Source organism: Pinus tabuliformis, chromosome 1_2 (genome assembly GCF_031772625.1).
Source record: "Pinus tabuliformis cultivar Carrire ecotype Pingquan chromosome 1_2, CPIR1, whole genome shotgun sequence".
Lineage (NCBI taxonomy): Eukaryota > Viridiplantae > Streptophyta > Pinopsida > Pinales > Pinaceae > Pinus > Pinus tabuliformis.
This window is the reverse complement of record NC_142298.1, coordinates 156,184,902-156,208,108: the sequence shown is the minus strand read 5'-3', so window position 1 is coordinate 156,208,108 and position 23,207 is coordinate 156,184,902. Positions and strand designations below refer to the sequence as shown.

Here is a 23,207-nt window from a genome sequence, read left to right as displayed (position 1 = left end):
AGGCTAGTAAACTGATTTAAAAGGTTGATTTGGGGTTTTTTGGGTTTTTGGTGGCAGATTGAGGAATTGCAATTTTGGGTGCGGGGATTGGACACAGTTTCTGCAGGGGGTTCTTTGGGGCAAGGTAGGAAACCGTATTGATGCCTTAAACTGAGATGGATGATCAGGAATGAAAGAGGAGGAGCTAAAGAGAGCAAACAATGACTTTGAATTCCCTTTAGACAGTAGAAAATATTGAAATTAAACAAATTTAAAAGCAGAGCATGGCTAGCATGAATTCATACTTTAACACTTCATTTGTTTAATATGCAGAAGTAAAGAAAGGAAATGAATCACATAACAAAGCTTACAAGAACATTGAGAAAACACACCATCAACACATGAGTCCACAAGAATCCCAAAGATGACTGCAAAACCCTGGTCTTCCTTAGCTAAAAATTGCAGAGATACAGTGAAAATATACAATGATAGCTTCTCCCTCAAGAGTCCAACCTTCCAACCTCTGAAAATGATTAAGAAAATACATAATATAGGCAAGCCAACCTCTTCCCTTGCCTCTAGGGGTCGAGCTCATCCTTCTAGGAGCTGTTTCAACTAATTCTAAACTGAGCACTAAAATCTAGGCAGTCAAAACAACTTGCCTCTATAAGCTAGGAAACCAATCCATTCATTAAATATTTACCCTTGACATGAATGAATCTTCTAGAAGTGTTAAACAAGAGTAAAAGTGTCTTAGAGTTACCAAAATTACATCAAAGATAATCATCTTCAACCCCAAAAAGTCAAACCAAGTCAAACTGTGCTTTTTCGAGCTGTACAGTGAAATCTGGCAAAGTCTGCTCAACGGGTCGCGCACATCTTCTCAACGGGTCGCGCACATTGGGAGCTCTGTTTGAGGCACTTGCAGGTGTCAGAATTGGGTGCAGGATAGCTCGTTGGAAAGGTCTTTGAGTCTACTTTCCAACCCAACTGGAATTTTTCAATTTGGAGTTGATTTTACCTGTCAAAAATCAAATCTCCCAAGACTGGTCAAAAAGTGCCAAATGAGGCTGCCTGAAGGAAGAGTGCTGTTGCAGTCAACTTTTGAATGCCTTCCTCAACTCCAAATTTAGCTCATGATAGCTCATTGGAAAGCTCTTTGTGTCTAGTTATCATTTTACCCATCAAGAAAATCATTTGGCCAACCAAGCTAGGAGAAAACTTGATTTTCCCAAGGTCACTTCAGAGGTGTCTTTGATTCTCCTGAGGCAACGATATTCTTGACATTTCTCTCAAACCATGACACTTGTGTAAAAAGTGAAGGAGGTTTTTCTTCCTTGGCATGTTTTGGACAAAAACCTCTCTCCGTTTTCCAAAATTCATCTTTGATTGCTCTGAAACATCATTTGAGTGAAACTTGTCCCGATGTGTGAAACAAGGAAGTTTGTCGAAATGGAGCGAAATGAAGGGGATAGGGGGCTTCTAAATTCTTGGGGAAATTTTTGGGAGTGGGGAGGGATGTTAGGAAGCAGGGGAAAGTGGAATCTCAGAGATTGAGCGAGGGGAAGGGGTCCAAAAGGGCAAAACACAGGCCAAACCTAGAAAATTGCCAAGTTGTAGCTAGAAACTAGGGTTTGTGCAAAAATGAGGAATTTGGGGATCTCAGGGATGGGAAGCATTTGATAGGGTATTTTAAGGATAGGGGAAGGTGTATGAACATCTGGAAACAAGTTTTGCCGATGATTTGGCCGCCCAAGAGAAATTGCCTTCAAAACCCTAGGAGAGGGAAATGACCTTGCCTAGGCGCAACTGAAGCATGAATAAGCTGTAGAATGACCCTATGGAACTTTAACATGATGATGACAACCCTTTGAATGATGATAGACTCAGCTAAATGGTGACATGAATTGGCATTTTGGCAACTTTGAAAAAAGTGAAAGCAAACCCTAGACCTAATGCCTAGTGACCAAATTTTGCTTGAAGACTCACTGAAATGACAAAATTTGACCTTGACACTTCAAAATCACTTTGTAAGAGCATGTTTGATCACTGGAGGAAGGCTGGGAAGACTGACACTAACAACACCAACACAAACTTCAGCAATTGTGCATGAAACACATGGTTCATGCAAGACTGGAAAGTGGCTGGTGCATTGGTTAGACCAAAAGGCATAACCAGGAACTTGAAGTGCCCATAGTGGCACCTGAAAGCGGTCTTAGGGACATCCTGGTCCCTCATCCTGATCTGGTGGTACCCTGAGCGTAGATCAATCTTGGTGAAGAATTTCGCCCCCCTCAGCTCATCTATGCGTGGGATAGGGTAGCGATTCTTCATGGTCTTCTTGTTAAGGGCCCTGTAGTCAATGCACATCTGTAGGGACCCATCCTTCTTCTTCACTAGAACAACTGATGAAGCAAAAGCGTTGGAGCTAGGCCTGATGTGCCCAAGTGCCAACAACTCATGAATAGCCCTCTCTATCTCATCCCGGTATGCCTTGGCATGTCGGTAAGGGGTAGTAATCATGGCCTGTACCCCCGACTCCAGCTCAATGGTATGCTCAAACCCAAGGTTACTTGGGAGCGAGAGCAGGAGCAACATTTTTAGAAGCTCCCGGTTTGGGAGCGATTTATATATATATATATATATATATATTTGATGCATATATGTCAACAAAAGCATGTAGAATGATGAATTAGATATAAAAAGCATAAAAAACATAGATTGAACTATATAACAACAATCATCTAGAAGTTATAATCTTCATCAACCACGTCCACAAGTTAATAACATAGTAACCTACAACATATTGAGTCTCATGATTCACCAATCTTAAAGTTTCAAGCTTTCAAAATTCAATATATAACATTTATCATCATTGATCACCAAAGTTGTACTTGTAAGCTAAGTGTAACCATTACAACAAATAATTTCTAACATAAAATGAAATGAAATGAAACAAATTTCAACTTTCGCGAAACATCATATTCATAATTCATTACCAATGAGTTATAATTGCCAACTTCAAACTTCAAACTTAAATTGTCATATATTGTTTACAAAAAATATCATAATAAATATGAAAGAGTCAACAGTTATAAAAACTACTAGAGACTAGAAAAAACAAGTAAATCTATTATCTATTGCTAATGCTTGAACCTCGTGCCACCACAAGAAATGTCTAATTTTTTAGTCTTGTTGGAAAATCAGGATCTTTGTCATTAATATCCCCCTCTAAGTGTTAATATCCAGAGGTATATTTGTCATTACCTTTGGATCTGTATAGGGATCTTTGTCATTAATATCACCCTCTAAGCATTAACATAAGATAGAAAAAACATAGCATGTCAAGTCAATATTTTGTTTGAGTGATGGGCACATTTTTAATAGGGTCATGATAGAGGAGTTCGACAACCAATGTCACTAACATCAAGGTACAAAGAGGGATTGGTGCTCTTGATTAAATACGAGTTCCATACCCTCACACATGACAAAATCCAATGGAAACATTGCAATCCCCCCAATCCTGAAATCTTGAAAAGTTGATTAGTCTGTTGGATTTTGAATGAGATCTAAAATTCTACTTTCTCCATATGAAATCCAATGAGGTTGGAATCACTCTCAAACATACTGAGTCATTTCATGGTAATGTTAAAAATTTAAGTAAAATGATAAAAATGAATATTAGGGAGAATGTCACCAAATTAATTATGATTCTGAAACATAGAAACTGAGCAAGGAAAATAAAAACGCATAGGACACAATTATTTTTGAACAAAAGTCCCCGGAAAAACCCAATGCGGGAAAACTGGTGCAACAACTCTGAGGGTTTATTTATGAAGTAGTAGAAAATTCTAATACATCACTGAATACCTCACAAGGTTATTTAGTTACAGAGAGAATTACTGGCACAATCATTGAGAAATCCTGGCTGATCCAGCCCCAAAATCACTGCTCAGTGTCAGCGTCAGCCCAGCGTCAAGCTCTCTGGGTGCTACGTCACTTCTCTCGCTGGTCAATCTGTTTCCCAGGAAATTCGATTTCGGCCTCCCGGTCTCACACCTTGACTCCCAACTTCTGAAATTTGAATTCCTTTGTAGATTTCAAACTCCTCTTCCTCTGCGCTGCTTTTGTGTGGCCCTGCGTCAAGGCTTCTGGATCACTCACTGCCTCTCTCTGCTGATGTATATCTGGTTGAGAATCTCTCTCTTCGGAAGTTGCTATTCTCGTGCCTCAATTGCAAGAGATTTCTTCAATCGATTTTTCTTCCTGAGAACTTCTCACTTCAAAAATTCTATTTCCTTAATCTCTTTGTGTTTTCGAAATGACCCTCAAGCCCCTTTTTATATCTTTTTGTTGGACAACCAACTACCTAGATTACATCTTAATCAAAGGCTCAAATCGTTTTGGCTTGATCCGTGACTTTTTCTAGAAGTTTCACCCTTGATTAGATTAATACCCATTAATATTTTAAATTTCCTAAGTTTAGACTTAGGAACCCCATTAAAAATATTAATTACTTTAATAAAATCACTTCTTGGTGGAATTTCCAAAAATGCTTTGTGGGTTCTTTGGAATGCATGTGCCCAAGCCTCCCTGCAAAATATGAGGCTTAGAGCACATCCGATGCTACTCCAAATCAACACTCCCTTTTAGCGAGGAATGTGTTAGCATTACACCGCTATTGCATACTGCTCTGACTCTGAAGCATCGTCGACTGCGCTACTGATGTCTGACATGCTGTCCACCAACTACTGCACTGCTGCTGCTATTGTACTACTGGCTTTGACACTGCCACTACCTCTGCCAATGCTACATCTATACTGCAACTCCCTCTCAAATGTTGCATTTGCTATGCTGCTAGCACTGCCATTGCTAACACTGCATCTGTACTGCAACTTAGTTGCTAAGAGAAGCAACTGAAAACACCCAAAAAATGGACGAGTATCCAGTGGATACACCTCGGTGCTGAAATCCTGACTGCTGCTAGTCCTACGCTCTGCTCTGAAGCCACTGCGCTGCTGAAGCTCTGCATTGTGCCTCCCCGCACTGCCGCCTCTCTGCTCTGCGCTGCTCACAGTCTGGCGCTATTAACCACTGCATCTGTCGAAATCAACACTCCATGGTACCAACTGAAAACTCCTCCATCCCGCTACTACTGATCATGGGCTCCCGTAGCAAGGTGATGATCTAAGAGGTGGGCTCCTCAAGGATACTGCCCATCTGTAGCTCTATTGAACTACAATTCTATATCAGCCCACCTCCCTCTTGGAGGTATCTTGGCTGTCATGGCGAACTCCTCCTCCTATTCGATCATTGCGGCTGCAACCTTAGGATCATGTTTCTCATCTTTGTCCTTTTTCTTCAAAGGACACTGGGATGCATAGTGGCCCATCTCGCCACATCTGAAGCACTTCACGTTGGAGATGTCCTTATTTCATCTCTGTTGCCCCTGTTGTCCCTTCGATGCAAGGGTTGCGTTATCCTCCTCCACTACTTTTGGCTTCGCTCCACTGCTACTGTTGCTTTCGTCAAGTTTGACCTTGAGCAGGTCTCTCCTCAACTCTTCTTGTTTCAGAGTCGACCACATCTCATTCCAATTTGGCAATGCTGCTCTGCCCAGGATACTCTAGACCAATGTTGCATTAATCGTTATCGGGATAATATCGCCGCGAGGAAAAAATTGGAAAAAATCGTAATTATCGGGAAAAAATCGGAAATAATCGTTTGGTACAAAAATATTCATTTTTTCTTCATTTTTTTTCAAAATTTTAAATATCTAAACCATCTACAACATAAAATAAATACATTGACACATAAATATGAGAAAAGAACTAATATATAAGATGTTTAATATCATTTCTAGTGCTAAAATCACACATAACAGTGAATCATGTCTTGAATAGTAAGTCCTGACTCCTGAGTCCCAGCTCAACCTCAAAATATCAACAAAGAATATAATAATGTATCACATATCATGAGTCATAATGTCATATACAATGAAATGAACCAAATAACTAATGTCTAATACTACTGATTTCCTTTGCCCCTCTAGATGTAGATGTCAGTGGAGTTGGCAGGCCGCAGTAGACTATGGAGTCTGTTGTGCTCTAGAAGCTGAAGAACTAGGAGCTACAGGAGGTAGACCACGTCCTTAACGTGTGACAGGGGTATCTTGGGTCACCTCCTCCTCCTCAATAAAAAAATAAAAAAAATAATAAAAAAATAAAAATATATATATATATATATATATATATATTTTCCCACGATTTTTTTCGAAAAAATTGGGCAAATTTTTATTTATTTATTTATTTTATTTTATTATTTATTTATTTATTTTTTCTTCCGAGTACTACTCGCGATATTCTCGTTCTGATGAAAAACTCGCGATAAAACGATAGAATCGCGATTTTCACAACACTGCTCTAGACAAAGACTTGCCAATCATGCGAGACGAAATTTAGAGCAAGTCTCACTAACTCCGAATCTTGAGGTGTATGTTCCGCAGCTGACAGCTCATCACAGGTCTCCTTCAGTTTTGTGAGGAACAGATCCACACGTTCTCCCTTCTGCATCTGAGCAGATCTCAACTTTTGTTCCAAGTACATCTTTCACTGCTCAGAAGATCCCTGATACAATGTGGCCAAGGCATCCCACATCTCCTTAGTAGTTCCTTTGCTAGCAACGTGGCACACCACGTGATCCTTGACTTCATCCAGGATCATCCTCTTGGCCTTTGACATCTCAACCTTGTACTTCTTTAGCAGATCTGCATCTGCAGGTTCAACTACCACATTATCAACATACGCCTTGAGGGCATGCTCATCTAGAATGAAAGACATTCTAGCCTTCCAGATGGCATAGTTGGAAGCCTCATCCAACCTGTCCTGATTCCTCAAGCCACTGGTTGCCATATCCTCCAAAAAATGTCGAACTCCCTCTTTCTCCCTATTCTGTAGCTCCTAGGTTGGCTTATGCACCCCCTAATGGAGCTAGTAAACGGCTACTCCTTTGCTGCTCAACAAATGAGAAATACTGATTTCCTCAGCAAGAAATCATTGAGGAAGTATTCCCTCACTATGCGATTTGCTTCTTCCTTCTGACGACTTTTCTGCCCAACACTCAGCTTGCAGAAAATTGTGTCCCTCTAGCTCTGCGTGGCTCTGCGTAGCTCCCTCTGCCTTGGCAAGTTTTCGATCTGGCAGTCTTACCTCTCTGTCGGCTCACTCAGAGAGAGACACCCATGAAAATATAGCCCTCCTGGCTAGAACTGCGCAATCCCTCAGGGGATTTGAACTGCTGCTTGCTGCAGCAAGTTGGCCCTTGCTTCAGTGCTAGATCTTCTCTCCCTGTTTCACATCAACAACTCTGATACCATGTGAAAATTCCTAGATCTAACAATCTCAAGAATCCTACTGCAAGTAGTTGAATCTACTTCTCCTAGATTGTAAATTACATTACAGGCCTATTTCAGATTTCTTCATGAAACATTGAAGTAAATTACTGAAGCAGCCTACACCAAATTAATTATGATTCTGAAACATAGAAACTGAGCAAGGAAAATAGAAACACATAGGACAATTATTTTTGGACAAAAGTCCCCAGAAAAACCCATTGCGGGAAAACCAGTGCAGCAACTCTGAGGTTTATTATTATTAAGCAGTAGCAAATTCTGAATACATCACTGAATACCTCACAGGGTTATTCAGTTACAAAGAGAAATATTGGTAGAAGCTTTGTGAGTTTTACCTCACACAATCACTGAGAAATCCTGGTTGATCTAGCCCCAAACTGACTGCCCCCCAGCTTTTCTGGTTGCCTCTGTGCAGTGTCTGTGTCAGCCCAGCGTCAAGCTCTCTGGGTGCTGCGTCACTTCTCTGGCTGGTCGATCTGTGGCCCAAGGAATTTGATTTCAGCCTCTCGGTCTCTTACCCGAGCTCCTGACTTTTGAAATTCGAATTCCTCTGCAGATTTCAGACTCCTCTCTCTCCCTCTGCGCTGCTTCTGCGTGGCCCTTCTGGCCTTGTGTCAGTCTCTGCGTCAAGGCTTCTGGAGCACTCACTGCCTTTCTTTGCTGATGTATCTCTGACTGAGAATCTCTTTCTTTGGAAGCTGCTATCCCTGCCCCTCAACTGCAAGAGATTTCTATAATCGATTTTTCCTCTTGAGAACTTCTCACTTTAGAAAATCGATTTCCTCAATCTCTCTGCGTGTCTTCCAAATGACCCTCAAGCACCTTCTTATATCTTTCAGTTGGACAACCAACGGCTTAGATTACATCTTAATCAAAGGCTCAGATTGTTTTGGCTTGATCCGTGGCTTTTTCTAGAAGTTTCACCCCTAATTAGATTAATATCCATTAATATTTTAATTCTCCTAAGTTTAGACTTAGGAACCCCATTAAATTTTTTAATTATTTTAATAAAATCACTTCTAGGTGGAATTTCCCAAAACGCTTTGTGGGTTCTTTGGAATGCATGTGCCCAAGCCTCCTTGCAAAATTTGAGGCTTAGAGCACATCCGATGCTACTCCAAAATCAACAAGTAGCTCCCGAGCGGAGCGCGAATTGGGAATGGGTTAGTGGTGGGGGGGGGCGCTCCCCCACAACCCTGCTCAAATCCCCAGTTAGATGGTTGACTCGATGGTATGTCTCCAAACACTACTTGGTATTTTTCCAAAATGGCCTGTATATCCGGGTGCGGTGGCTTCGGCTGACCCCCAGCCTTCGAAATCCTCCGAAATCCTCAACTCCACAGCCCACTCAATGTCCTCATGTCTCAGATACGCCTCCATCCTGTGGGCTGAAACATTCTGTGGAGGGTAAGAGTGCATACCCCGTAGCAAAATTGATTTTCCATCTAGCCCTATGAACTCCATCTCCAACTTCCTTCAATAGTAGTGACTTTGCCAAGTGAGTAGAGCCACTGGACACCCATCACTACATTGGTGTTCGACACATCCACCACGAAGAAGTGATTTGTCACCGAGTAGTTCCCCATGGTCACTGTCAAAGCTGGAACATAGCGTGTGCATTGCATGGTTCTATCACCCGACACTAGAATCGAAAAACCCTCAAAGTCCTCGATTGTGATACCCCTCCTGTGGACCATTTGTGCATCAATGAAATTGTAGGTAGCCCCACTGTCTACTAAAACCGAGACACGCTGCCCCTGCACGGTGCCCTTGATCCTCGTAGTAAAAAACTTGGGTACCCCACATAGAGATGCGAGGACCCCTCCTGATGGAGCGAAATGAGCTCCCCCTAGTAGGGGTGGTGGTGGTGGCCCCCTCTCTGCCTGCCCTACGTTGTCATCTCCACCCATCTCCAAATACACATCATCCTCTCCATCACTGTCAAAAAAGACCCCAATGTAGTGGGCCTTGCTCGCTACGCATCTATGGCTTGGGGCCCATGGTTCGTGACAAGAAAAACACAACTTCCTCCTTTGGAGGTCTCTCTGGGTCTCCTCATCCAACTGTCCACGCCCTTGGTTGGCTCTCGGTGGTGGAGCTCTAGTGTCTCTCCCCCTCTGCTGGAAGCCTTGTCTAGGTGGTAGTGGTGCTCTAACCCTCGGTAGGGCATCCTGCAAATCTCTGGCCCTCCCCACTGCATCCTGCAAGGTAGTGGGTCTGTTGGACTTCACCAGTCCCTTCAGTGGCTTTGCTAGCCCCTCTATAAACATGAAGACCCTCTTGGACTCCGATAGATCCGACACCATCACTGACAGCCTCAGAAACTCCGAAATGTAAGCCTCAACGCTCTTGGTCTGCTTGAGCCTTGTCAGCTCCCCAAAGTGCTCCTTCGGATCCTTCCTCTCAAAACGCTCCAACACTCTCCTGGTGAAATCCTCGTAGGCTGTCACCCTGGCATGTCCCATTGTGGTTAGCCCATGGAACCACCAATCATGGGCTTCTCCCTCTAAATGTAGCGTGGTAATTTTTATTGCCTCCCCCTCCGTCATCTGGTTTAGCTGGAAGTAGACATCTAACTTCTCTACCCACGCTCTGGCTGAGCTCTTAGAAGAGCCACCAAAAGTTGGGAGAAACAGTCTCCCCACAGTACGCTGCAAATTTGTCCCCTACAACTAGTTAGTTTCCTCCACTCTGCCCCTTGCGCCTATTATTGCCCTTCAGTTGGCAAAAGTCCCTGAAAGTGATAGCTTCCCTGAACTCAGGTCCATAGGATTGATACTCCAAGAAGTAGTCCCCCATAGGCAACTCTTCTTGCCCTTGCTGCCCACCAGCTCCAGATGTCAAGAATGTTGGAATAGTGGATCTAGGTGGTGTGTTGGGAACAAGAGGCATGTTGGGGTTAAGGGATGCATGGTGCTCCGAAGTATCAGAGCCTTCACCCAACTGGAATTCCCCTTGAATTCCCTTACCCTTGTTGTTGCCATAATTCTGTTGCCTTAGTTCCTCAATGTTCTTGGACAGGCCTTGTACTGCCTTCAACAAATGATGAGTAAACTCCTCCCCCTTATCTCTTCTATCTCCCTCAATCTCTGGCATGTTTGTTTCCAAAACCTCCGGTTCAGTTATCATGGTATCTAGAGTAATCTGCAACTACCTTTCTCGACCCCTATACCTCTGTCTCCGGTAAGTCACGTTTTGTCTATCCTTTGGTGTCATAGACTGCGCTGCTCCCACAGGTTGAGCCAAGTCTATGAGCTCTGATACCACTGTAATATTCCTAGGGAATTTTTACAGTAAATAACAAAGCATACATAGACAAAAAGCCACAAAAATTAAACACATGAATCAAACCACAAATATGCACCAAAAACTGCGTTGCTAAGCCATTTTATTAGAAAATGAAGAGGGTACAATGAGGTGTTGGAAAGAGTGCACCTGGGCTTGCTCAAGGCAAGCTATCTAAGCTCAAATGAACAAAAGAAGTCCCCCTCAGGTATGTGTTGCTCTATCCCCTGGCTCTGTGCTGAACTGCCTACAAATACGTTGCTGGGTGTGAATATCTGCTGCTAGGGCCTCTTCCGGCGGTCAGAAAATTCCAGGAAATTAACCCTGACCTCTCCACCAAATACCCAAAATAACCCATGAAGGAATTGGCCTATGGTTTACCTTGAAATTTCGGCTCTCTTTTCCCTCTATGGTTCTACTGCTAGGACAATTGACCCACCTGTCAATCTTGCTGCAAATAGTCCCAAAAATAGCTGCAATCTCCAAGCAAATACTCTCCCATACTCCTCAAATCTCAAGCTCAAACTCCCTTCACTCCTCAACTCCCAAGTGTGCCTCCTCCAAGCATTGTGCAGTCCCTGCGCTGCTGCTAGTGAATCCTCCCCACAAACTCATACTTCCACTATTGGAACAATCTGAAAAGGATGGAACTCCCTCCTTGGGCTGGCACTCGAAGTCCACTGAAGCAAGGGGTTGATATTTCCGCTCGGAAACGTTCGTGTGCTAAACAACACTTGCAGACTGGGCTTCAACTCAAGCGTGCTATCTATGTCAAAGACAAGTTTTCTAAAAGATGCATGAATGATCAAATGAGTGCCTTCCTTTTTGTCAAAATGCCTCCAACGCACTCATGTGGGCCCATCTCGATTTCCTCCCACCGAATTTCCCTCCAAGGCATGTGTATTCTCCATGTGGGCCGCAATTCTCCATGTGTGGCCCCCACGCTCCACTAGTGGCTCGATATTCTCTTCCACCTCTAATGTTTGGGGCTTGCTTTTAATCAAAAATCAATGTGGGGCCTCTAAACCCACATTTCCTAAGTGCAAACATGAATTAAGACAAAATTTACCAAAATTGATATTTCACTTAGCAATAATGCTAAGTGGGAATAGCACAGTCTAAAATAGTCCTTAGACTAGGAGTAATCTTAAAAATAGATTCTTTGCTAAAACTACAAAGACAGGGCAAAGTATAGGCATTTACACACACACTTGAGTAGTTGATTGGTGGAGAGAGAGCAGCCAGACAGGAAAAGGCTTTCCAGGGCAGCACACAGTTTGAGACAGTAGTTTGTACATTTCTATACAATTGAATGAAACTTTGTACTGTTGCATGGATAGATCCGATCGGATCTGTACAATCATACGGATAAATTTGTACTAGTCATATAAATTGTCCTGTAGGTTGTAGAACAATTTTTTGCTGTTTCTAGGCTTTTCAACAAGCTGTACAAGCTTACTTCATGTTGTTTTTTGTTATCTGTGCATGCTGTTTTCTTGGGCAGTGAGGTTTCCTTGTAATTTTTTTTGAATGAATGAAAAGTTGTTTTGAAGGAGCAATTACCTATATGTAGTTGGAATTAATTTTATGCTTATGCTGTTTGATTTCTAGCTATGTGTGATTGATGCTATGGTTTGAAATTTAAATTCAGTGTTAATAAAATTCAACAATCTACTTGTTTGATTGAGATCATAAGGAAATTAGTCACCTAGGGCATGAATTTTATCAAAACATGCCAAGCTAGTTATGCCGTCCTTAATAATGTGCCAAAGGGCCAAATAGGGAAGTGCTCCACTAGATCAAGGAGTAATTATCTTGGAAGACTAAAGCCATTCCCAAAATAGCTAGGGTGTTCTCTCCAAGAAGATAACCATATGCTCCATAAGATAATACAATCATAATGTGTGTAAGAAGGCCCACATAGCTTTTATAACCTCCTCAAAGAAGTGGTGCAACGTCAATACATGTGCCAAAGTGGTTAGATACACATGTACCAATGCATCTCCTCTAAGAAATATCATAAACAATTTTCCCTAGAAGATTGTGCAATGAGGCTAGTATGCTCTCCATTATAATAATATAGAAGCCTCCCAAAACTAAGAGAGGGCATATGGAACAACGTGCCAACACCATCATTCCAGTCTAAAAACATGGGCAAGAGGATGAGGTGACATAGAATAATGTGCAAAGTGGTTAGACCTCTTCAATAAATGTGCAAGGTGGCTGGAACTAAGAGTAAACCATTATAAGTCCTCCAATCAAGTCTATAAATCATGTTCTTCCATGATAACTCATGAGCTAATACCATCAACAAGTCTCTTAACTGTGGGCAAACATGTGGAACGACCTAGAGCACTGTGCATAGAGGATTCCCATGCCTCAAAATATGTGCCAAAGATGCCAAGAAATGGAGTGCTCTACTCCATCAAGCAATCGGCCACTGAAATAATGCCACATCATTTGTTAAGCCACCAATATCATCTAGGGTGTTCACAACATCAAGCAGTGATGAACATGAACCATGCACTACTATAGCCCTTTAGAGTGTTATATCAATATAAAAATATCTGCAAGAGAAACGTACTCCATAGTAGTACACATGGACCATGGTGAACTTGCCAATAATGATAATAATAAGCATCATATACTCAAGGCACCCATATAACAAACAAATAATAACGTCAACTCTATTGGAAAAGTGCTCTATGGGGATGCGACAATAGTTGACAAGTGTGCAAATAGACACTTCTCCTGAGGACACAACACCCACCTGAAGGTGGTCAATAGAGTCCCATGGAAAGTGTGTGCACCAACCATAATTCCCCCCTAATGCTCCATCAAATAACCATGCATATGTTTGTCATGAATAAAGATAATGCCAACTGAATGACCATTACTAATGCATAGGTCTCCATATAACAAAGCATGACTCAATAGTCATCATACTCCTAGTGCAATATTGTTAAATTTGGCAACTACGACCAAACTTCACATTGGACAGCTCATATTTTTCTTGGATTCCTCTCTCTGACAGGGGTAGGATTGATCTAAAGATCATCCCATTCTGACATGTACAAATGAAGTTATGAATTTATTTTGATTATGGACAAATTGTCAAGGTCGGCCAGCAAATTCATGTAGGCTCAGAAGCCCAATAGTCACGTCTATTCATCCTCAACGTTAGCCTATAAATACATGATGCCTCATCCTCATTTGGACACACTTCACTCACTCATCTTCTCTCTCCTACTTTGATTGGGTACGAAAATCAGAAGCTGCTCTCCACATGTGCGAAGGGAAGGAAGGGTTTTTCTGTTTCAGCGTTGACCAGATTTGACCAAAAATTTCAGAGGCTGTTTTGACTGCATTGACCAAGCGTTGACCTGTTTTTGGTGTGATTTTGGGTGGAGGAATTCTGTCCTAGCAGGCCGCAGATCTGGGCACAAGAACCGAGGCAATCTGACCTCCTGTTTGACCAGCGTTGACTGTACTAGGGCTGGTCGCAGGGTTGAATTTTGTTGACCAGTTTTGACTGGACTTTTTTGGACTGTTTTGGGCTGATTAGACTTGCTGTTGGAGGCCGAAGTTGACTGGGTTTGACCAAGCTGAATTGAGGAAGAAATCTGCCCTGTTGACCAGCACTGACGTTCTGTTTCTGCTGTTTGACTGATCAGATTTTCACTGTAATTGGACAAGTGAATATTATACATTGTACTCTCTCTCTCTGTTGAACTTTTGAAGAATTATAAGAAGAATTGATCAAGGGTTTCCCCACATTGGGGTTTGTCCCTGGCTGGTGCCATATCTTGTGTCCTCTTGTCTTCTACTGTTATTGTTTATGTTCTATCTGCATTTTACTAACATGTTGATGTCATTGCTAAATTGGACATTGATATTGGGCTAATAAAGAAATTGAAGTAAAATTGCTCTAAGCATTGAACATACCATTGTTATCCTAAAATTAACAAATATGCATGGGTGTGGTCTTCAATTGGATCAAATACCTTATGCTATATGAGGGGGTAACAATAAACATTATTAAATATTTTAGTACATAAGCATAAAGTCATGCTCATCAATGGTTAGTTAACATGTGAATAATTGTTATATAGGTATTACATATCTCACTTTAATAAGTTTTGAATTGTAAATACTGCTAGATAGGTGTTTTAATTCCCATTTTAGACACTGCTTACTTCTCTCCACAAAATACAAAAGGCAAAAGCTAACCTCATGTATTTAAAAAAAAACAAAATTCCCGTTTTAGAAAGCAATGAAGGCATTGATGTCACCAGGTGAGCCATCATTCATCCTGTAAAGAGTTGTGTAAGAGGTCTCCCTTCTATTCTATAGCTATTAACATGTTATGCCTTACATTTTGCAGATAAAATGCTTTCCCTTCTCATCTTAATTATATCAACATTCCTCCATGAGCTGGTTGAATAGAAATAAGAATTCCAACAGAAGACTCCATACAGCTTAAACATGTTGGTAGTCATGCCAAAGCATCTATTTATGTTTGAAGTTTAATCAATTCTAAGGATTGCAAAGTCTGTTTGATCGGGCGATTCCAAGTTGCTACTATGCATTTATAACTCACAAAGGTTCAAGTTTGTAATTATAGGCTAACCAAGAACTATTGTTGTTTGGTTCTTCTTAGCCCTGAATTAATTATCATATCACCCAGTCGGTTTGTAATTTACATTAGTGGTCAATGATCACAAACTTATAAGTTGTAACCTAACAATAAAAAAATAAATTCCTAGTACTATACCCATAATCCATTTTATTTATGTTATTTCAATATTGGGGCTAAGTGCAAAGTTAGATTCCCTGTTGTTTACAAGCTGAGAGAGTTTTTAAGGCCAAATTCAAGAATAGTAGAGTTGAAGTCATATGATATATGGTTTATATTTGGTTGAGGTTCAGCAATATATCATATGATTCTCTTGTTAATCTAAATTGTTTAAAGGGAAAAATATTGTGGTAATATTTATTTTATTCATGCACCTTACAGAAAGCTGGAAAGTTAATGGTCGAAAACTGCTAATACGGAATACCATCTTAGTGGCAGAACAGTGTTTGAGTTCATTTAGATACCAAATAAATTTGTAGAAGGGATGTTTTGAAGAAATTTCCTTCAATTTGCGTCTGAAGTTGATTCTGATTTGCTAGTTGTTCAAACATCAACTATTTTTAATGTGCACTCCAAAGCTATGGCTATGTTGGCTGTTCAGCCAGTCATGTACGATGCCTATGATTTGTGTCCAAGTTCCTCATTTATTTTTTACTCCAATGTTTTGCAGATACTGGTATTGCCAGTGAGAAGGACTGGGGCATCAGTTTGTTAAATGAAAACATCAACGAATCTGGTACCAATGAAGATGGTAGCAGCTGGTACCGTGAAAGTGGAGAAGATATTGGGGAAAATGGATACAGGTGTCGTTGGTCTGTTATGGGTGGCCGCAATGCTGATGACACTTCAGAATGGAGAGAAGCAGTATGTAAATTCAACATATAGTGGGGTTTTTCATGTTAATTATGTAATTTTGTATTTAACTATGTAATTTTTGGGATTGGATATTTGTTGGGTTTGCTATTATATCATAGCTGAAATTGTCCTCTCTTCATTTAACTTTCTACTGCAATCAAATTTGGGCAACATTTTGGTGATAGCCGTATTTCCACAAGGCATAATCCAGATAGACATGGGTACATTCTGGAGGCTTTGGCAACCCTTTAGATACTTTGTCCTTCTAATGCATAGTCCTTAAATCACGTGTTCCTGCTTCAATGTGCAAAAAGTACATTCTAAACATGGACATGATGCTGGCCTACAGGGCTCTCTACTTTCGTAGCCAACGTGACTTTGAGATGATTGGGTTTATGCTGTCTGGGAATATTCCTCCTGAATAGTTTAGTCTCAGAACAGGAAACATATAACAGATATTCATAGAATGCTGGATAAGATACATCTTTTTGTTAACAGATGGACTTGACATTTTAGATCTTAAATGTGTGAAAGTAAATATTGTAATCTGAAAACAATGATAATTAGTGAACAACCAAATATACATCATGGCTGTGACGACTCTATTTATTCAAGCCTTGGTGCCATGGAAAATTATTTAATAGGAAAACAATGTACTTTTATGAAATTTTAGCTGAAGGATATTATAGCTTTAAAAAATGTGCATGACATATGTATAGTTGTCCATGATGGTCATCTAGCAAACTCCTGCATGTTCATTTTCCGTCCATGACTTCCATGTGTTTCAGATATTTTCACACAATAAAATTTTGTGTCATTATATTATAGAGAAAAAAGTACATGCAATTTGCGATATGAAAATCTCAATACCATCTAATGCCATTGGAAATCACAACTATGAGAAGTAATTTGGGACACAATTTTGATACTTCCTTGTTATAGCTTGTCTTTACACCCTCTTACATTATGCATTAGTATTTTTACCCCTTTAACCTTGCATAATACATCTCCAGGAAACCCCGGGCACTTTCCCTCATTTCGAGGATGGTACCTGGACCTTATAAACTATTGTACACTGACCCATCAGGGACATCAAGTGAGGCCCATGTAGGCAGAGGCAACCGGCCCAAGGATTTGACCTCGAGATCTCCTGCTTGCTATTCATTTCACTCAACCACTTGAGCTAACCCACTAGGCTAACATTATCTTAGTTTTGGAAAAGGATGTCATTTTAAATTTAAGATTGTACGCAAATGTTGAGATTGCTCAATATTTCATATTTTCCATGGTAATTTAAAGTTTAAACACATGTTCCTCAGTAACGAGGGTGCCCATACCCACTCCTTAGGTGCATGTTCCTCGCACATGGTGCACCCAACTTGCATTGGGTTGTATTCACATGTTGTGTACATGCACAGGTACATTTGCGCTCCAATCTCTTGGGCTATGTAACCTATTACTGATCTGATTAGCAGGGTTACTAAGGTCTTGGCTGTTGGTTTTCTAGTGCTAGTTAGACAAGCACAATTTTCTGCAACTGATAATTTTTTCTTTTTGTAAGCAAGAGATATTATAATTTTACATAGAGTACATTCTGAGAGTAACTGTGAAGGCTAGTGATTAGACGAGGATAAGTCTGCAATGTACTGAGTTCAGACTGGAAAGAACTAGAGAGGGACCATCTGCCTGTGAAAGGGAAACCAGATGGTCCTTCAGTATGATAAAAAATCTGATTGGAAAGCATGGGCCAAACAAAAATGTAGATAGGGCTTACAAAATTGAACAATGGCCCTACAAAAAGGATGCCTACTGGTGAGACCATCGAAGCTTAAACAATAGAGCAGTCTGAAGAAAGACAGTAGCAAATAAAGCATAATAGAAGACCTGGTCAAGTTGCTTGCTTACCTCTGTACCTGGTTGGCGCTTGCTGTGCTTTGCTGTGGCCTTCTTCGCCTGCTCCAGCTTTGCCATGTGTACCTTTTTCTCCCTTTTCTTCAACAATAAGGCAGCCATAGGAACTCATTTCTTGCTGAGAGGGCTCTCCTTTAGCGGTCTGAGCAGTGGTGGGTGACTTCATCTGGGCAGCGTTGTCAACTTTTGATTCAGGCTTCTGGTTGGGAGAGGAGCCTTGGACCACAAAACTTTTGCCTTTCACATCTGCCACTGGAGGACCAGGGAGAAGAAGGGAGCTAGGTTGGTGGGAGGAATTCAAATCAACAGATCTTTCCATAGAGCTGATTGTCGCCGAAGTTAGAGGACCAGGAGGGAAATTCGGTACTTGCTGCTGCAGAAAGATGCCCTAATCCACTTCACACGTGTGAAAAAGATAGCTTAAAAACAGTCCCAAAAACTCGACTTTATTTTCTCCTTCTTGCCTTCCTCGTCTTCACACTCTTTTCTCTTTCTTGATCGAACTTGAGTGAAGTGAGTGAGTGATCCAAGTGAGGTTGAAGTCTCCCTTATATATAGGTCTTCCACTAGGTCGAATTGCTCCTTTTAGGCCGACTTGTCTGTTTGAGTAGGCCGACCTTATTTTTGCATCATGATGAGGCCTTGGAGGGTTGTTTGACTCAACTTTTGACTCAAATAAATTTTCTTTACAATATGTAACATGCCCCAATGGGTCTTCATTACATGACAATGACTCAATTTACTAGTAGACTAAATAACAAGCCCTATAAGCACTCAATGGGTGCTTGACCTACAAATAAATTTCCCTTGACCATGAACCCCATGCCTCATGAACAACAATAATAAATTTATTTTTCTCTTTACACTAAATACATAAAATCATGATTACGTATGTCATTATGAACACTGAACCTAGTTACATATTTCAACACTCCCTCTTAACTAGGGAGGTATTCATAATCCATACAAGGTACTTGGACATTCTCAATCTGAAGAATTCTCATAAGAAGAGTTGGATTGGTAAGCCATCTATTTGCATTATACCAACCAGCATTGTCACATAGCAAGGCCTTGACTAACAACTCTATCTCTCCACAAGATCAGAGCACAATGCTGGCGAGACCAATGATTGATAGACACCATCATCATTGTCTCTCAAGGTACATACCCCACCTGGGTGTTCACAGGGTATGTCCTTCCAGGACTATTCTTATCTTGGATTCCCAGTCCTCAAAGAATATTGGTCCTCTTCGACTACTCTTATCTTGGATGCCCTACCACATCCTCAAAGAGTATCAAATGCCAAATGCTTACCCAATCCTGCATTCTTTCTTCATGATATGAAGACAAGAATGATGTGTCTACCTCTCTTCATGGCCTTCACTCAAAGTTACAGCTGTTAGTCTTGGTCTAGTGCATGACACATGAAGTAGAGAATCATATCTGTCACTCCCTCTTAACCAAGGAGGACCAACCCATTCCTATAAAAGGAATGTACCCAAGCTCCCTCTTAACCAGGGACTTGTTTTCCATAGCAGCTCTTTGGTGGAGATCATGGTACCTTCAATTGCTAGTAGAGCTCCTCCTTTCGATGTCATGAATTTCATCTTCTTCATTATGGAGCCTTCATCTTTCGTAGGGCATCGACCATCCATCACTTTCATGAACCAAATCAGTCATGTCATCCTTCTTTTCATATGAAAGTGATCTTCTAGTCCACATCTGGTTTTTCTTCATACTGCTACCTTTTCCACATCATGTTCAGGATCTTCCATCCAATCTCATGAGTGCTAGTTGTAGGTGACATCTACAACTCTCTTTTCGGTAACCCTATATCAACCCATCTAGATGTTGTTCAAAAATAAAAAATGAACATCAAATCAAAGTTACCTTTTGTGATGGCCTTTCATCATGATATCTTGCTTGCTTGCAACATCAACATCCTGCACATTCATAAATACATCGCCAAAACTTCATATGTCAAGGGTCTCCTTTCTTTACAGACCTTATCAAGGTCTTCATACCTTCTGTATGGAGATGTCACAACCAATTCTTCTAGTCATCGGATGTTGATTTCTTATCTTTTCATTCATGACTATAGTTTCATCTTTCACAATCTCTTCTTTCTTATCTTCACATGTTGCTTCTTAAGAACTTCTATCCGCTAAGGACAAATGATGGGCCTCCTTATGCTTGGATGCGACTCCTTCCTGCCTTCAGAAAGATGAAGAAAAATTCACTTGCTTGGTGATAAAAATGAAATGTCAAATCATGTTTTTATACTCATTGAATAGACTAAAATAAACTAAGGGACACACCCCTTCACTTGGCTGGGTTGACTTGGTTTCTTGGGCCGACTTGCACTCCAAAAATTAAATTTTTTATTTTAATTTTCTTAGGTCGATTTGGAGACCTTTTTGGCATGTGCGAATACCTGCCTATGCTACAAAAAATCAACAATGTCGAAGTACCAGGCGCTTCTAGCAATGGTGATGGTAGAAAGGCAAGAGATGAGTGAAAAGTCACTCTTGAACTTGGAAGCAAGCTCACTCAACTGTCTTTGTTGTCGCTGCAACTGTTTGTTACTTCCTCTTGCCCTTCTTCCTCTGTGGACACTGAGAAGCAAAGTGGCCATTTTTATGGTAGATATAGTATTTGATCTTTGCTCATATCTCTCTTTTGCTTAGACTGCTATCCCTCTCTTTGACTATCACCCTTCTTGATGGGAACTTTCCCTTTGGTCTTCGTCTTCTTTTTGACCAGGGCCAAGTTTTCATCTGCTCCACCTCCTCCTTGCTTGTTGGTCCCAAACTCTTTACGAGTCTCCTCTTGCATATAGTCATCCCAAAGTCTCTCCCAATCAGGAAGATGTTCTCGAGCACAGATGCCCATGATGAATGGTTCCCAAGCCTTGGTGAACCCATTCAGAGCAACATTCACTAGCTTTGCGTCCAATACAATTTCTCCAATAGATGCAAGTTGGTCACGGATCTATGTGATCCTCAAAAGGTAGCTGGTCACATTGTCGGAGGGGCTCATTCTGCACTCTCCGAGCTTAGTTTTGAGAATCATTTTCCGACTCATGTTATCACTTTGAAAAAGCGATACTAAGGCATCAAACATCTCCTTAGATCTAGTCTTTTCTGCAACATGCAGAATTAGATGATCCTTTATAGCTTCAAGGATCACCATCTGTGCCTCGATGTCCTTATCGCACGTTGCCTGCACTACAAGGTCTATTAATGCTGGTGTTTGCATGCTTCCTGTTGTCGCCCAAAGTGTACACCAAGGGCCACAACGTTCAGGGCGGGGGCTGTCACTCTGAGCCCTGCCCACTCCATTTTAGCTCTCTCCTAGGCAAGCTAAGGGGGATAGTCCCTAAAGGGTGAAAGGGTGGATGATGAAGGGAAACTTGTTGGAAACCAACAAGTTCTAGGAGATGCACTTAGGATTATCTTGTTAACTTGACTTAAATTAAATGCAAGAGTGATTAATTGAGCAGTGCTTAGGCTATTCAATTAGATTAGACTATTTAGATTTAAAGTTATGAGACTAGTGCCTTCAACTGCAATGCTCAGAGAAATTAATTTGCAGAATAAATGGATTATCAAGTCACAAGATAACAAGTGTTGTTTAAGGAAAACGAGTTAGAGAATGCAATGCAAACCAAGTTAAGATGAGGATGCAAATGATAAAATGACAATTATTCAACTTGCATTCGAGGTGGCAAGATCACAAGAGATGAGAAACTGCCAGCAATATTACTGCCTCTTAGAAAATGTGTTAATATGCTTGAAACCTCAAATAAGATAGATGCTTGAAAAATATAGTGCTACAAGCTTATGATAAAGTTGGCAAAGCAAAACACAAGTACAGTGATAAGCAAATCCTCCAAAATTTTACTTGTTTTGACAGTTGAAACAATTCGAACTTGCTAGAGATCCTACAATTATTAGATTGGCAGATGAGAAATTCTAGGATATACACTAGAGAAGACAACAAATTTCCCAATTAGATCCTTCGAATGCTTAATAGCAAATTCAACTGTGAATGTACTTTTTGCAGATGCAGGAATGCCTTCAACAATGCAATGATGCAACTGCACTTCTCATGAGATGCTAGAGCTAACAAGAATGCAATGGTGCAGGAATGAGGGAATACGAGATTCATGATAAGATTAATGCTTCATAGTCATCCAAAAGAGCACAAATGACACTCAGATCAGTCCACTGTCACTAAAAGATGGACAATTGCAACCTGCTGCCAAGTATATATCAGTCAAATGAGATATAAGCACAAGCACAATGATAAGCTAGATTGCTAACAGTAAAACAAGTCAATCCCAAAGCAATCAGCCTATCCAATAATCATTTAATAAATGCACCAGACTTCAAAGATGTTGCTGCCAAGAAATACAAGCCTATTGCAATCACATTCCAGATTCACAATGTCATACCATAGGTTGCACTTGGGCATTTACCCCCGCGGTCGGGACGGACGGGTTGCCGCCTCCTCACCCGGGTTCAAACCCCCTTGTTGCATGTATCTTGCTGCTCTGGCAGCTTATATGTTGATCAACGTTGCTCCTGCAGCATATATATTGTGAAAATCATGCTTCTGTAAATATGTACATTGCAAATTCAATCTCGCTTCTGTAAATATATGTAAATTGTGAATCTCGGGTTAATACAGCGTCTTCTAGAGGGACTCACCCACCCTCATTTTTTAAATGTCATACCATAGACCATTAGCTGTGTATTCATCAATCAATTTTAAATGCTGCAAACATTATGCTCCAGGGGAAACAAAATCACAGGTGCTTTGGGACTGTTTACTGAAGCAGAGATAATGATATTGGATACAACTCCAATTGTGATATGTTTCACGGTTAGAACAAGTAAAGAATGACACAATCAAAAGCGATGATGTAATTAACTTGAATATTATACTTCAGCGATAGAAAACTTGCATCAGACTTTGAGAGGAACCACAGTCTTTATGTAAGCATCAATAATTAATTTACTTATAAAATGGTGCAATAAATGTTCCTTTAGGCAGCTTAGCATATTGAAGCAACAAAACTTATAGCTTGTTGACTTTAAATGTTAAAATACACAAAGGTATTTGTAA

At 40.8% G+C, this 23,207-nt stretch overlaps 1 protein-coding gene across 1 annotated transcript in view; it reads left to right on the top strand.

Moving 5' to 3' along the window:
• The window catches only part of LOC149204974 (inactive purple acid phosphatase-like protein), a 374,319-nt gene that overhangs the window by 26,677 nt on the left and 324,435 nt on the right, over positions 1-23,207 (top strand). The window contains exon 4 of the mRNA XM_089394858.1: positions 15,982-16,175. Coding sequence (XP_089250984.1) covers positions 15,982-16,175 — 194 coding nt within the window. The remainder of the gene's footprint in view (positions 1-15,981; positions 16,176-23,207) is intronic.